We start from the raw sequence: 13,687 nt of genomic DNA, 5'->3' as shown, positions 1-13,687 counted from the left end.
TACAATCACTTATTGATAGGTATTTACTGAATATCTGTAATAGATATATGGAATACTTGTAGGTGAGCTTAAGAGCTTTTAAATTATTTCTCTAAAAGCAATATAAATGTGATGAACAATAAAATGGTCCTTAGAAAAGACTGCTGTAATATGGGGACGAGTTTTGGACAGGAAGAGTAAATGTGCATAGAAAAGATGAGAGGTTGCACAAAGTTCTGATCTGATGTGACTGTAGCTCAGCTTAGCATTGGGGTTGATCTGCACAGGTGTGGAGAAGTGGGAAGACGTGAAGACTACTCCAAAGAAAATAAATAAATGAATAGGATTTCCTGGTAGTTTGTAATGACAAAAAAGAAGAGGTGGCAAGAACAGTTTGAAGTTTTTTTCCTTGTGTAGTAGGAAGAATAACATATAGAGGTGGCCCACATTTGAGCTCAAGTTGCATTGGAGGTGCCCTGGGGACTTACAAAAACTGATGACAATGAAACTACTTGTTTTAGGACCTTAAAGGAAAGATCTCGCCTGGAGGTAACATTCTGTGAATTCAATTTTTGCTTCTGGAAAGATGATTTAGGCATATTTTTTTCTTTTTTCTCCCCCTAACTGCACTCAGTTTCTGGAAATTATATTTGAAACAAACATAAAATCACTCTGAAAGGCTTAGAGAAAGAGATGTACCACCTCCAGATGTCAACTTGCTCTCTCTAAACAAAGTATCCTAAAAGGAAGCCTAACAAGAAAGAAAAACTTTAGGCCAAAATCACTCTCCTCCATGCACACATTGCAGAAAACCAATGACCTTAGTGTCGTTCACACACCAGCAAATGGCAAGGTGAGGACACTAGATTCCCGCTCCTCCCAGGCTGGAATGAGGCATCTTGTGTCCTACCTGGGTGTTGTCAGGTACTGTGAAGTAAAGGTCTGAGCTTTGGTGGAGACAGTTAAACACAAATCCATGGGACAGAATAAATAACACAGAAATAGACCTGTACCAGCATGACAGACTGAGTTTTGACAAAGTTGCAAAAGTGATTGTATGGAGAAAAGGGTAGACTTTTAAAGAAATCACATTGGAATAATTGGAAATACATAATTAATATGTATAAACCAAGATCTAAATCTCATAACTAAAACAAAAATCTAACTCCCAATAGATTCCAGATTTAAACATGTATCTAAAATACAAAACCATAATTCTTTTATAAAATAATTAGGGGAATTATTTGGGATGAAGGACTAGGTAAATAATTTAAAAAATTTTTGCTCTGTTAAAAACAATGTTAAGTGAATAAAAGATACGCTACCAACTGAGAGATGATGTTTGCAAAGCACTTAGACAATAAAGCATTAGTCCTGTAGTTGGAGTGTATTTTAAAACTCTCATTCAAAAAAAACTCTCATTCAATATTAAAAAGTCAAACAGTACAATTAGAAAATAGGCAAAAGACTTGAAAAGATATTTCATGAAAAAGGACATGCAGATGGTAAACAGACACAGGAAAAGATATTTAGCATCATTTGCTACTAGGTAATGTGAATTAAACCCAGAACAAAATACCACTACATGCACACATTAGAATTGTGAAAATAAAAAAAAAACAGTGGAAATACCAAATACTGGTAAATATGTGGAGGAAGAAAACCACTTACCATTGCTGGTGGAACACATAAAAATCAACCCTGGGAAATTACTTAGTGGCTTCTTAGAATCCACAACAATATGCTACTACCATACAAACTAACAACTGTACTTTTGGGCATTTCTCTAGGAGAGATATTAATTATGTTTATAAAATTCATACAGGAACTGTTCACAGCAGCTTTATTCATAATAATCAGAAAACTGAAACAACCCAAATGCTTTTCAACAGATGAATGGTTAAACAAACTGTGGTACATCCACATTATGAGGTAGTATTTTTCAATAAAGGGTCATAGGTTTGAAAGTACAATAGCTTGGATAAAGTTTGAGTGAATCATGCTGCATGAAAAAATCCAATTTCAAAATATTACATTACTGTATGATTTTATTTATATGATACTCTTTTTTTTAGAGACAGGGTCTCACTACACAGTTCAGGCTGGCCTTGAGCTCACTTTGTAGCCCAGGCTGGTTTCAAATTTGGAAACGATATTCCTGCCTCACCCTCGTAAGTACTGGATTACAGCTGTGAGCCACCATGCCCCACTATTTGTATGATACTTTTGTAATGACAAAATTATAGAAATTAAAAAAAATTACTGATTGTTGAGGGATAAGGATACAGAGACCTATGAAGAGAGACAGAATGAGAGAGTTATATAAGGACAACATGGAGGATTCTGGTGAAGGTGAAATTGTTTTATATCCTGACTATATTAACACCAATATCATAGCTGTGGCATTTGTACTATAATAATATTTTACCACTGAGGGAACCTAGCAAAGGGCATATGGGATATATTTGCATTATTTTTCATAACTTCACATGAATCCACAATTGCCTTAAATGAAAAATTTGATTAAAATGCTTATGCGTTATTTGGATATAAGCACTAATAAAAGCCTTTATATAGTTGACAGCAGTTGGGTGGAAATTGTAGAGTGAGAAGAGGAGCGAGCTAAGATGAGTCCTGGGAAATCAAGTACTCGACAGTTTTGAAGGAGGAGATCATTCCGAATTGGATACTCAGAAGAGGACAGAAACCAGAGCACGGCAACGTGTTTGAGCAGGTGAGTGGACAGGAATCCTGAGTAAGGAAGAATCAGTACTGTTGAAACCTGCTGGTGAGGCAGGCAAAGGGATGGATACTGTTACATTTATTACTACGGAAGCTGTCACAGGTCACAGCAAGTTATAAAGAATAAACCTAAATTGAATTACTTCTAGATGAATGAGAGGTTAAAAAAAATGGAGGTCAAGAGTACATAGACAACATTTTCAGGAAGGCTGTGAAAGTGTAAAAATGTGTCATGAAGATTGGGGTTTTCAGGCAAAGTTGTTTAAGTTTGGGGGAGACAAGCTTATTTTCCAAGAATATCGAGATGGAGCGGCTTAAGGCAAAACTAAATCATTGGTAGTGCGCTGTTCTTCAGAAGGTGGGAGAAATGGCTTTGCAGCATCAACAGAGAGGAACTGACTTTTGAAATTAAAAGTAACAAAGACTTTTTTTGCAAAAAGGAGAAAGAATTGCAGGATGAAATGTACATAAGATTATGAGTTTTATATTGGGCAGAAAAGTAGTCTGTAATATAATGTGTTTTGTTTTCTCAGTAGTGTGAAAGATGGGATCACTTGTTTAGAGATGAGAGTTGAGTGTGATGGATGGCAGCCATATTCTGAAGGGATCAGTGCAATCACTGCAGAGAATACAATATTGAAGTAGCCACAGAAAGGCAGTGCTGCTGCAGGGCAAGGGCGATGGTCCCCTGGAAAGAGGTAATGATGCAGTTTGTGTGCAAGAGGACAATTGCTCCCAGCACCCGCCTCTTTTGGCTTAACAGAGGAAAAAATTTGGGTGGCTATCTGCACTGGCTTGTCTTCTGCCTCCATGATGATATTCTCAATGCTTTTCTGCTACAGGCTGTCTTTTCCCATTAATTTAAAACCAACCCTTTCTTTTAAAGTTCTGTTCTCTGAAAAGTCTTCCTACTCTCTCTAGCTCTTTTTATAAAATGGTCTTATTGTAAAATGTATTAAGATAATGTATGAAGTATGTTAATTGTAACGAATACATTCTGAAACCGCTAAAATGCTGTATCCTTAAAACAAGAAGCCTTTCATAAACTGAATTGTTTCTTAAGTGATTTTGTATAGACTCAGAAAATGATGTTTCTTTTTTTAAGAGGATTGTTCACATAAACTTTTAAATTGCTCAGACATTCCCAGAAAAAGCTTCTTTGACTATTATTCAGTGTATAGTAGTACTGGGATTCATTTTGAGTCCTGAGTGCAAGGCCATAATAAGTTCAGTTGAATAGAGGAGGATGGACTCTGAAGGTTAGAGTCCCATATGACAGGTGTTTAAATTCTATTAGCTTAACTCTACCTATTAGATTTTTGTTAATGTAAGAAAAGATTAAAGACAGCCAATTCTCTCTGGCATTTTACTCAAGGAGAAAAATCCCCATAGACAGAGAAGTGACCCTACTATTTTTACACTTAAACATTGGGCTATAGAATCTAAGCATATAGTTTAATATTCATCAGAGCCATAAATGTTAGATAACTGCATCATCTGGCACTCACTGAAGAAGCAACCATCTGTCCAAACACAGAAGAGAATAGACTAGGTTAGGATTATTGGGTATCTGCCCATGTCTAATAGTTCTACCCTCTCTGACTTACAACCTTGGACAAGTTATAACAACTAACATACCTTCATTGGTAAATAACAGCCCCTTCCTCAAAGAGTTTTTATTTTGATTAATGAAGGAAGTTATGTAGAATATTTATTTCATATCAAATATTTATGCTATTTTAAAAGGCGTTTTTGACTATTTCCTTTTGAATTAGATTCTCATCCTAGATGCATGGCAGGCTTTGTTGTGTGCCTATGGTGAGCTGCATCTAGTCCCCAACAATGTGGAAAGAGCTGTCTGCTTCAGTGTTGGTGATGGAGGTAGGGGATGAGGAGAGTGGAATGGCACCTGTGTTGAGGATCTGTGTTTAGTACAATCTGCCTGCTGGAGCATAGCTATTTCTTCCTCTTCAGCAGGAAGTGACAATCAGTAAACAGAAGTGCAAACATTAGTCTGAGAATTGGAAGACTTAAGTGTTAGAACGATGAATCAGTACCCTGAACTGAAATGTGGGGCTAAATTGAGGTACATTTTGTTATTATTGGAGTGCTTCATACACATTCTATTAGTTTCAAATAGTTCTGTTCCCAGGCAGTACCCTAGTAACATTAAGGTAAATTGTTTTAAATGTTTCTAAAAGTTTGCAGACTTCCATAAGAGTGCATATTGACAGAGTAAAAATAAATGACTGAAGTGCATTGGGGAATGTCTGAGCATATCCTTTTCTTGATATCACTAATGACCTACATATTACAGAGCACATTTTGCTGCCCAACAGAAAGAGCACAAGTCTCTTGTCTAATATCCATGAGTTAATTGAGAAGGCAAATTTGGAGTCTCCACTGGCTAGGATAGAACCTAGTATAATTAGGCAACACAGGAAACCTCACATGTGCAATATAATGAGAACATAAGGGCTCATGTACTAGCACAAAAAGAACATTTAATGGCCTTTGAGATCTTCAAGCTCTCAGCAATTATTAACTAAAGAGAGCCTGGCCAGTAATTTCTTAAAAATAAAATGCCATCGCCTCTACTCCACGTCTGGCCTCTTTTGTGAATGCACTATTGTCCTAAGTTAGACTCCAGGAAGTCCCTGGTCTTTCACTGCTTAGTAACTTTAGATACTGACTCCAGCATTATTCTCATGTTCAGGTATATTTTGTTTCTTATTTGAAACATTAGTTGAAGTATCTACCTGTTTAAAATTATACTCTTAATCCCATATGCACATTGGGCCTGCTTTTACTTGTAGAACAGGATCTCACGAGGGTAAGAATTGAGTGGTCAGAACTTCTGAACTGCCCCGTGTTTTCCCTTGAGCTTGAGCTGAGGGAAAAACACACAAATGTGTTTGCAAGGAATTTATGTTCTTGGGACATAAGTTAATCGTGGATATGAGGGAAAGTCATCAAGGCTATCTATGATGCTTGGGTGAAAACAGTATTCGTGACATCACATTTTAAGTAAAATCAGGTCAAATGTAAATGTCAAGAAGAGCCCAAGTTACTTCTGAAAATATTTAAACCGCTCACAAAGGGATGATATGCATGATTGAAAATTATGCATCTGAGTTGTTTTCCAAACAATGAAAACAAGGCCTTGTGTCTTCAGTTGGGTACCGATGAAATTCTTTTGTTAGATTAGCAGCAGGGATTTTTTAGTTTTTATGTAAAGACTACATTTAGAGAAAGGGCTAAAAACCGTATATATTGGCAGGCACATTGTATTTTACACTGTCTGAGGTGTTTGATTCACATCTTCCATCTGAGGCTTGCTTTGCTCACTGTGAGACAGAAGTTTATTCAGTACAAGAAGGCAGAATTCTTATACTACTAAAGTTCCTTCTCTCTTTTGGGTTCTTTTATCCTTCTCTTCCTTCTCTCAAACAATATTTTCCTTATCCATTGTCCCTCAATTTTAAAATATAAAAATCTATACATTTCTAAGCAAAGAAACAAGATACACCATGGTAGCCATTGTTGTTTTTCCTATTATCCTGATTTGAAGTTCAGTACCAATTTTACTGATTTGTTTTGATTAGATTTATTTTGTTTTGTTGGATTTTATTATATTTAAAATAAAATTAAAAATTAAAAAATTTCTAGGTAGAGTAAAAGAATATGGCATGTTCTTAATAATTTTATCTTCAGAAAAATTACATTTTCTAAGATTAAGAGAAAGGTCAAGGGAAGTAACTTCCATGGAACTTTTAGAGTTATCTTTTAACCAAACTTGAAACTTTACTGTATGCTTAGTTATCAGGATACAAAGCCATCTCTAAAGGTATTCACAGTTGCAAAGGTATCACAAAGGGCATTTTAGAAGGATCAAATGACACCAAGTCTTCCTTGAGCAAAAGGAACAACAGTGTTTCTATTTACCACCACACACATAACAGACCAGTGAAATTCATCTAATTTCAAAGAACACTAAATAATCAAAGTTTTTTGGGGGTTGTTAATTCCTATTTAGCATTTGGATCATTGAGAATTATATACTGAACCAGAATGATTGGAGAAGGATAATATTAATCATTTAATTCATCAAAGAAATTTAATATTTAAAAGATGGTTTTGAAGTGAAAATATTTAGAGCATAGTGTTACAATTCCCAATTTAGAAATTAAATTTAAAAAATTTTAAATCAGTGGTAGTTAACTAACTAGTAGAAATAATGTTGAAATGATTTTAGATTCATGGAATTTTAATAAAAGCATTAATGTGGAAATGCTGAGATCAGTTTTGTGAGAGTGATCTATTGGGATAAAAATTAGGTAAAAAGACTGATAGGATATCTTGATTATTCTGTGTATTTTAAATTTCTTACTAGGAAAAGAATAGGGGTTAATTTTTTTTTTTATACTCTGGAGTGTTTTTTTTAAAATGTATTTTAAGCTGGATACATGTTTATGTCAGTAATTATTTAATAATCACCTACCTATTTTACCTTAAGGAAAATAAAATGCAAAAATCTCTGATTGTCTGTCACTTTTTGTGGTACAAGTGTTTTCACTATGCCTGATTTCAGCCTACTAATGTGGGACTAATGGGTGCAAGGTTGAGAAGGGTTACACATAATAATACCCTCTAGTGAACCACTGAGAGTCAGGTCTACACTACCTTTGCTTGTGTCTAAAATTACAGCAGGAATCAGTGGTGACTCGGTGAAACACCTTACAATACAAACTTGAGAAGCAGTGCTCACCAGTCAGCTGGTCAATTAATTCTCAACATCAGAGAATTAAAAACCTAATAGTTTAAAATATAAAAGGAGGAGAAAAGGATTGAAGGAAGGGGAGTGGAATGCTAAAAAAAAAAAAAAAAAAAAAGAAGCAAGGTATATCATGTACAAATACAAATTCCCTATGATGAATATGATTATTATGTATTTCTAAGAGGTGTCAATCAAATTATACAAATATGAATCTCACTGTACAGATTGTATAAGGTGCCATGGTTTTAGACAATATTAAACAAAAGAAGCAATATTGGTTAGAGATATAATCTTACTTCTTATCACGTCATTTCTTATAAAAAATAAACATCTATAAGGATACTCTTTTAGATGTGTCAGTTCATTTCATCTTCAACCAAAAACTGGGTTATAGGCGAGAAAAATAAGGTACAAAGAAGCTGTTTACTCACAGTCACCCTGTGGTACACGGTAGAGCAGGGTCTAAAAACCCCAACATAATCTGTCTCCAGAGCAGCTGACTTTAACTAGTCTGCACACTGCCCCTAAAATTGCTTAGAAAGAAAACTACAATTAAGATTTAGTGTAAAGCTAATAATATCAGAGCCAGATTTTTCAATATAGGCTGAAAATATAGTCTAAAAAAGGAATTGAAAGAGTGAGTTAGAAGATCAATAAACTTCACTAATAAAGGCCTTCCTTAATTTCACCTATTCTGAAAGAAACAAAAGTTACTATCAAAAAATTATCGAGTGAAACTTTTACTTTACTACAGTAATATCTTTTGTATAATATATATTAGTTTATAGAGATTATTGTTACTAAAAAATTCTAAGTGAAAACTTGTGGATGCATGATTTGTTAATCACTTTAATTTGTAAATTTGTAAGAGAGAATAAAGAGATGCAGATAATAATTAAGCAACACCTCAAAAGAAAAACCAATTGGCTTTAGAAAGCTGAAGAAATTCCTCATTATTTCTACTATACGGCTTAGCCAAATTTTCTCCAGAATCATTAAGTAATACTGGGCTGAGCTGTCCTTTGATTTAATCTGCTGATGTAAATCCTCCTAAATCTCAACCAAAGCCGCTAAGAAGAGACTGTTTGTTTATACACAGGATATGAAATCCTTCATTCATAACTTAGATGTGTTACTGTGAGAAGTCAGAAAGTTTACAGCAGCCTAAGCATTAAGATGAGATTTCTAAGTTTCTTTTTCTTTCTGGAATGTTCTTCTTTTGGTTTTTCACAAAGGGACAGTTCACACATCATATGGTTCTGCTTTCGTCTTCTAGAAGACTCTTTAAAATATCATCTCTGCCTGACTTACTTTCTATACCATTTATTTGCTTTATCTTATAATAAAACTTCCTATTGCCTAATATTATTTCTTCGCTTATTAACCTGTTTAATGTCTGTCAAGCCTACTGGATAGAGGTAGGGCTTTCGTCTGCCTTGTTTATATTGTGAACCTCATTAAATGGTGGAAGCTCACAAAATATTTGTGGAGCTCAAGCTAACTCAGTGAGGGAAGGGACTGGTTTTATGATGTTTGGAACCAAGGTGGTGTTTGTTATGGGTAATGCACCCATATTAATATCATCAACTCATGCTTCATTATTCATTCAAGGTTTATAAAAAAATTATTTCCAACAATACAGTTACAGTAGGATTAGTATTCCATCTGAGAGGCCAATCTAGCCCACAATCTATTGAAAAAAAAAGTTTTTCCTCTAGTCTCATTAACTATATATACAGTAATCATGTTTATATTGCCTTGGGGGATTTGAGAGATGGGGAGTAAGTCATCTGCAGGGTTTTTATGCCATTATATGTTGTAAATTATTGAGGACATTGCTAATTACTTTAATAAATATTTGTGCACTGACCTTTTTATCCCTTTGAATGTTTGTGCATGACCTAAGAATTTTCCAAAGTCGATATGAAACATGTGCCCTGACTTTGTCAGCATGATGTTGTCATTGTGGCGATCACAAACTCCCAGGATGAAGGTTACCACGCACCAGCCAGCACAGGAATAGAAAAAGTTCCGTAAGGCCTAATTAATTAAGAAACAGAAACACAAAAATAATAAAAAAAGGGAGAAAATGTATTAGCATCAGGGGTAATGGCAAATGTAAAACAGAAAAGCAAAATTACACAATCAAGAACAATTTTTACAACTCAGTGGAAAGATGGGTATGAATATGTAGCTCGTCTTGGTATGAGACTGAAAAACCATGAAACATTTGGTTCTTTAGTGCTGCTTTTCATTAAAATTGGGAGAAGTATCTCTCATTCATACGGAGCTAATTCTCATGATTTATTGTAGAGGATTCCTGGTGTGATTTTTTGATGCCTCAAATATGCAACAATGAATGTTTGCAAAGTAAAATAGGAAAAAATAGGGAGTCTAATATTTCCTTTCCCTAGAGGCAACATTTAAAATATGAATTTTTACTGTGCCAAGTGGGGAGTCTAAGGCAGTAGAATCACCATGATACCCAGGCTGGCCTGACTGCACACTGAGCTCAGGTTCAGCCTGAACTCTATAGTGATACCCTGCCTCAAAAAAGAGAAAAAAAAAATTTAATCTTTAAATTTTTCAGACAAACATCTATATCGAGAAACTTGTAATATTCAGATTTTTCCTTATAAATAGGATATCCAGTTGGTGTCTGAAGTGTTTTGGTACAGTATGTATCAGTGAATGCCTGAGTTGTAAGAAAAGGATTAACACTAAGTTGATCATGGCATATGTTTCTTATAATCAGTTCCTTTCTCAAGCTATTCTTTGGTTCCAAAATGGTCTCCTAGTCATATCACAAATCACTTATATCAGCCCAATGGTGTAACCATGCACAATTGGTGTGGCTGAGGATACAGGGCTCATGGAGTGGCAGACCGAATCCCTGGAGTGGCCGCCTGTGTCACTTTATACACCAAGATGCTTGGATACCTTAGTTCTAGATTTCTCAAGTGCTTGAGCAAGTCACTTGACTTGTCTGTTTAGAATTTCTTCACTTACAAATGAAGATAAAATATACTCTGCACATGGTGGTTGTGAATAGCATACGTGGTTGCACCTCAAACCACATCAAAAGGGGAGTTTGTGCAAAATTCAAGTTGTTTTTAGGTACTCCTGTTACTTTTGGGTACAGCTAAAAAAGTGAATTTAAAGATATTCCTATCTAATTCTTTCAAATCTGGCCTCAAGAATTAAGGAATGAATAAACTCTTGGGTTTCTTTATGATAGTCCATGCCTCCTACAATGAGCAATCGTCCGTTTGCATAGGTTTCAGGAGCTTCTCAGCATAAAGGAATTTCACTGCATGCGACTGTTTCCAGCAATGTTCTCCACTCTAATTTAACTATTATTGTTCTTTTGTGTGAATCAGCATACAGATGCTTCTGGGTCTTGGTAACCTATCTCTGACAGTTCATGGCTTGGCAAGTAGAATAAGCCACACTTATCCCTTCTTCCGGGACCCCTGGTATATATAGGGAACAAGCTATGCAAATGTACAAGGCAGGTCAGATGTCAAATCATGTTTGCAGTACATTTTGTAAAAGTCATATAATACACACAATTATTTTGCAATCCGCAAACCACTTGAAGAATGGCAGATGAAAAGTAAAACATAGCAGAAAAAACATTTAACAAAGAAGAAGGGTTATTTAGAGAAACAAGAGGTTGTGTATAAATAGGTGGAAGTTACTTGAAGTTTGAAGGGGAATCACCTCTGGGAAGATGGCTGTTAGGGAGGCAGCTGAGCAGAGAGATTCATTACTGATACCCTGCAACTTCCCTCACAAGGAAATTCTAACGCAGAAACTTCTATCCATTTAGAATGCCATTTAAACAGTCATTATTACTAGTCTGATGACTAAGTGATATTAGAACTCAAGGTGTACTTAATTTACTTTCCCATGAATCAGACTAACTAATGAACCACAGCATATTTAAAATTAGTTCTGGCACGACAAACCTTTTCATAATCTGCCTTTATGTGATTGTGCTGACTGAACCATTTTTTGATTGTATTTTCTTTCAGTGGTCCTATGAGTCCAGAATGGCGATGGATCTTTGCAAGGGTTACAGCATCAGGAACCATCTGCACCAACCCTGGTTGATAAAAAAGAGATCATGGAAATAATTCCTTCTTCACAGCAAGAGGGACACTTAGGAAATACATCTTGATCTCAGCAACAGCAGTAATTTTCAACACTACTAAGATCCCCTTTTCCTTTCCAAATCTATTTTTTTTTCTATAGAAGACTTATCTAGATGGGCTTCTTCCTAAATCTTGTGAATTGATGCAGCTGTTTATTGGGTTTTAGTCCTATCTACCAGAAGTTGCCTTAAATATTTGTTTTAGGACACTGATGAAGAACCACTCTAAATGTCCCCACGTCACCAGAGGAGCGGGGCAATTGTCATATTGCTGGGATGTTCATTTACAGTATAATGGAGGACACTGCAGCTTGTATGACAAACACATCTCTGACTTCAGTGAACCAAATGCATTTTCCACAATGAACATTTCAAATACATCATAAAAATCAATGTTCAGGTTCATAAAATCTTCCCAATTGAATGTAACATTTCTGGAAGTTCATGGAAAACTCTGCAGGAAGTACATAGGGAGTCATTTGCTCCTTCATTCCCAGTCAATATTAAAGAAAAACTATACAAATATGTTTTATGAGGCAGCCTATATTGATTAAACTTAAGTAAGACCTTTATTCCAATGGTTCCATCAAAGCTTTTTTTTATGTATTCCTAAAATTATTAGCATTTTGTATTTTAAATCTTTCTGACTTTTAACCTATACAGAAAAACAACTCAATATAAGTACTCAAAACTCTTCTAGGATGAAAGTCCTAAAACAACCCTCAGTGCATATTTTGATAAATAAAATCATTGAAATAGATTAAAATCTAGAGTGCCTGATTTTCACAGCTAGTACAATTACAAGAGTTGCAAACTTAAATACTCAGAGGAGCTAGAGGCACAAATATAACTATGAATACAGTGATGGTTGAGTTTTAAAATGTTGAAAAGTTTTTGAACACTACATATCCAATAAGGAATACAACCTAGTTTTTTAAAAATGACATTTGTTTTATAATCTCTATTTGTCTCAAAGTTTTTTGTCAGTATAATACCCTCTAAAATCCTACAACTATAAAATGTTTTAGATAGAGGAAAAATAACTTTGCTTATGAGGTCTGCAACTTTGGATAAGCCTATAGTCATTTTTGCTAAGTTTTCAATAAATTTAAAGGATGTTCATTCAGTTACAGTGTGAGATTGTAAACAGTTACAAGTAGTTGAAATTGAAGGATTCCATTGGAATTAGAGGTTTATTCAATTTTGGAAGAAAGAGTGATCCATGTAATGTCCAAAGGCTCAGTGTGGATTATTTCGCTTTATTCTTACTTTTTCAGTGTATTAGGCTGTGGGAGAACTACGACAGTAGGTGGAAAAGGAAAGGCAGAACACATTGAATAAGACTTGCATGGTAGCAATAATAAAATATTTTTTTCATGGGCACTAGAGCTTTAGAAATGTGTGAGATACTTGGCATTGGACCAAGAGCCCTACTATCAGAATCCAAATGATTAGGTAGCATTTTATAGAGGAATATTGTGATGTACCAAACTGCAAGTTAAAGTAGCTGGCAAATGCATGAAGATTTGCATCTAACATCTCAACTCACAATTGGCTGGGGCACTGAATCTGCCGGTGAAACCTTAGGATTGAGAAAGCGAGAAGAGACAGTTCTTTTCCATGACAGGTTTAAACTATACTTCTACTTGAACTTAAAATATAAAGTTGAATACTGAGTCTAGGTCCTTTTCTAGTTTCGTAGTTTTGTCTCTTTGTTTATCTCATGTATCTCATGTCTCTGTGTTTATCACATGTATCTCTATAGTTTTGCTAATTAATTGAATGAAATTCTAAGTCATAATGATCATATGCAAAAAAGATTATGATGCTTTAGGAATTATTGTTCCTTCAATTTACCATGATTGTATATGACTGCAATTCTTATTTGATGTTTTGGTCATAATTTGAATGGGCCACTGATAATACTTTTATTGGAAACATGCATAACTGTAATTATATTTCCACATTAATATTACTGACTTTTGTAAAAGAAAAGAAATATTGAAACATGTTCAACATTTACATGTGTGGAC

The 13,687-nt window shown here is 34.9% G+C and overlaps 1 protein-coding gene across 3 annotated transcripts in view; it reads right to left on the bottom strand.

Moving 5' to 3' along the window:
- Positions 1 to 13,687, bottom strand: part of Pik3c2g (phosphatidylinositol-4-phosphate 3-kinase catalytic subunit type 2 gamma) — a 289,635-nt gene that overhangs the window by 83,968 nt on the left and 191,980 nt on the right. For all 3 annotated transcript variants that reach the window (XM_063237587.1, XM_063237588.1, XM_063237589.1), the window contains 2 exons: positions 11,470 to 11,606; positions 9,369 to 9,538 (listed from right to left, as the gene is read on the bottom strand). In XM_063237587.1, coding sequence (XP_063093657.1) covers positions 9,369 to 9,538; positions 11,470 to 11,606 — 307 coding nt within the window. The remainder of the gene's footprint in view (positions 1 to 9,368; positions 9,539 to 11,469; positions 11,607 to 13,687) is intronic.

This window comes from Cavia porcellus, unplaced genomic scaffold, assembly GCF_034190915.1.
Source record: "Cavia porcellus strain 051 isolate PalLab524CR breed Dunkin Hartley unplaced genomic scaffold, mCavPor4.1 scaffold_27, whole genome shotgun sequence".
NCBI lineage: Eukaryota > Metazoa > Chordata > Mammalia > Rodentia > Caviidae > Cavia > Cavia porcellus.
Note: the sequence above shows the minus strand (reverse complement) of the source record. Positions and strands in the feature narration are given on the sequence as shown.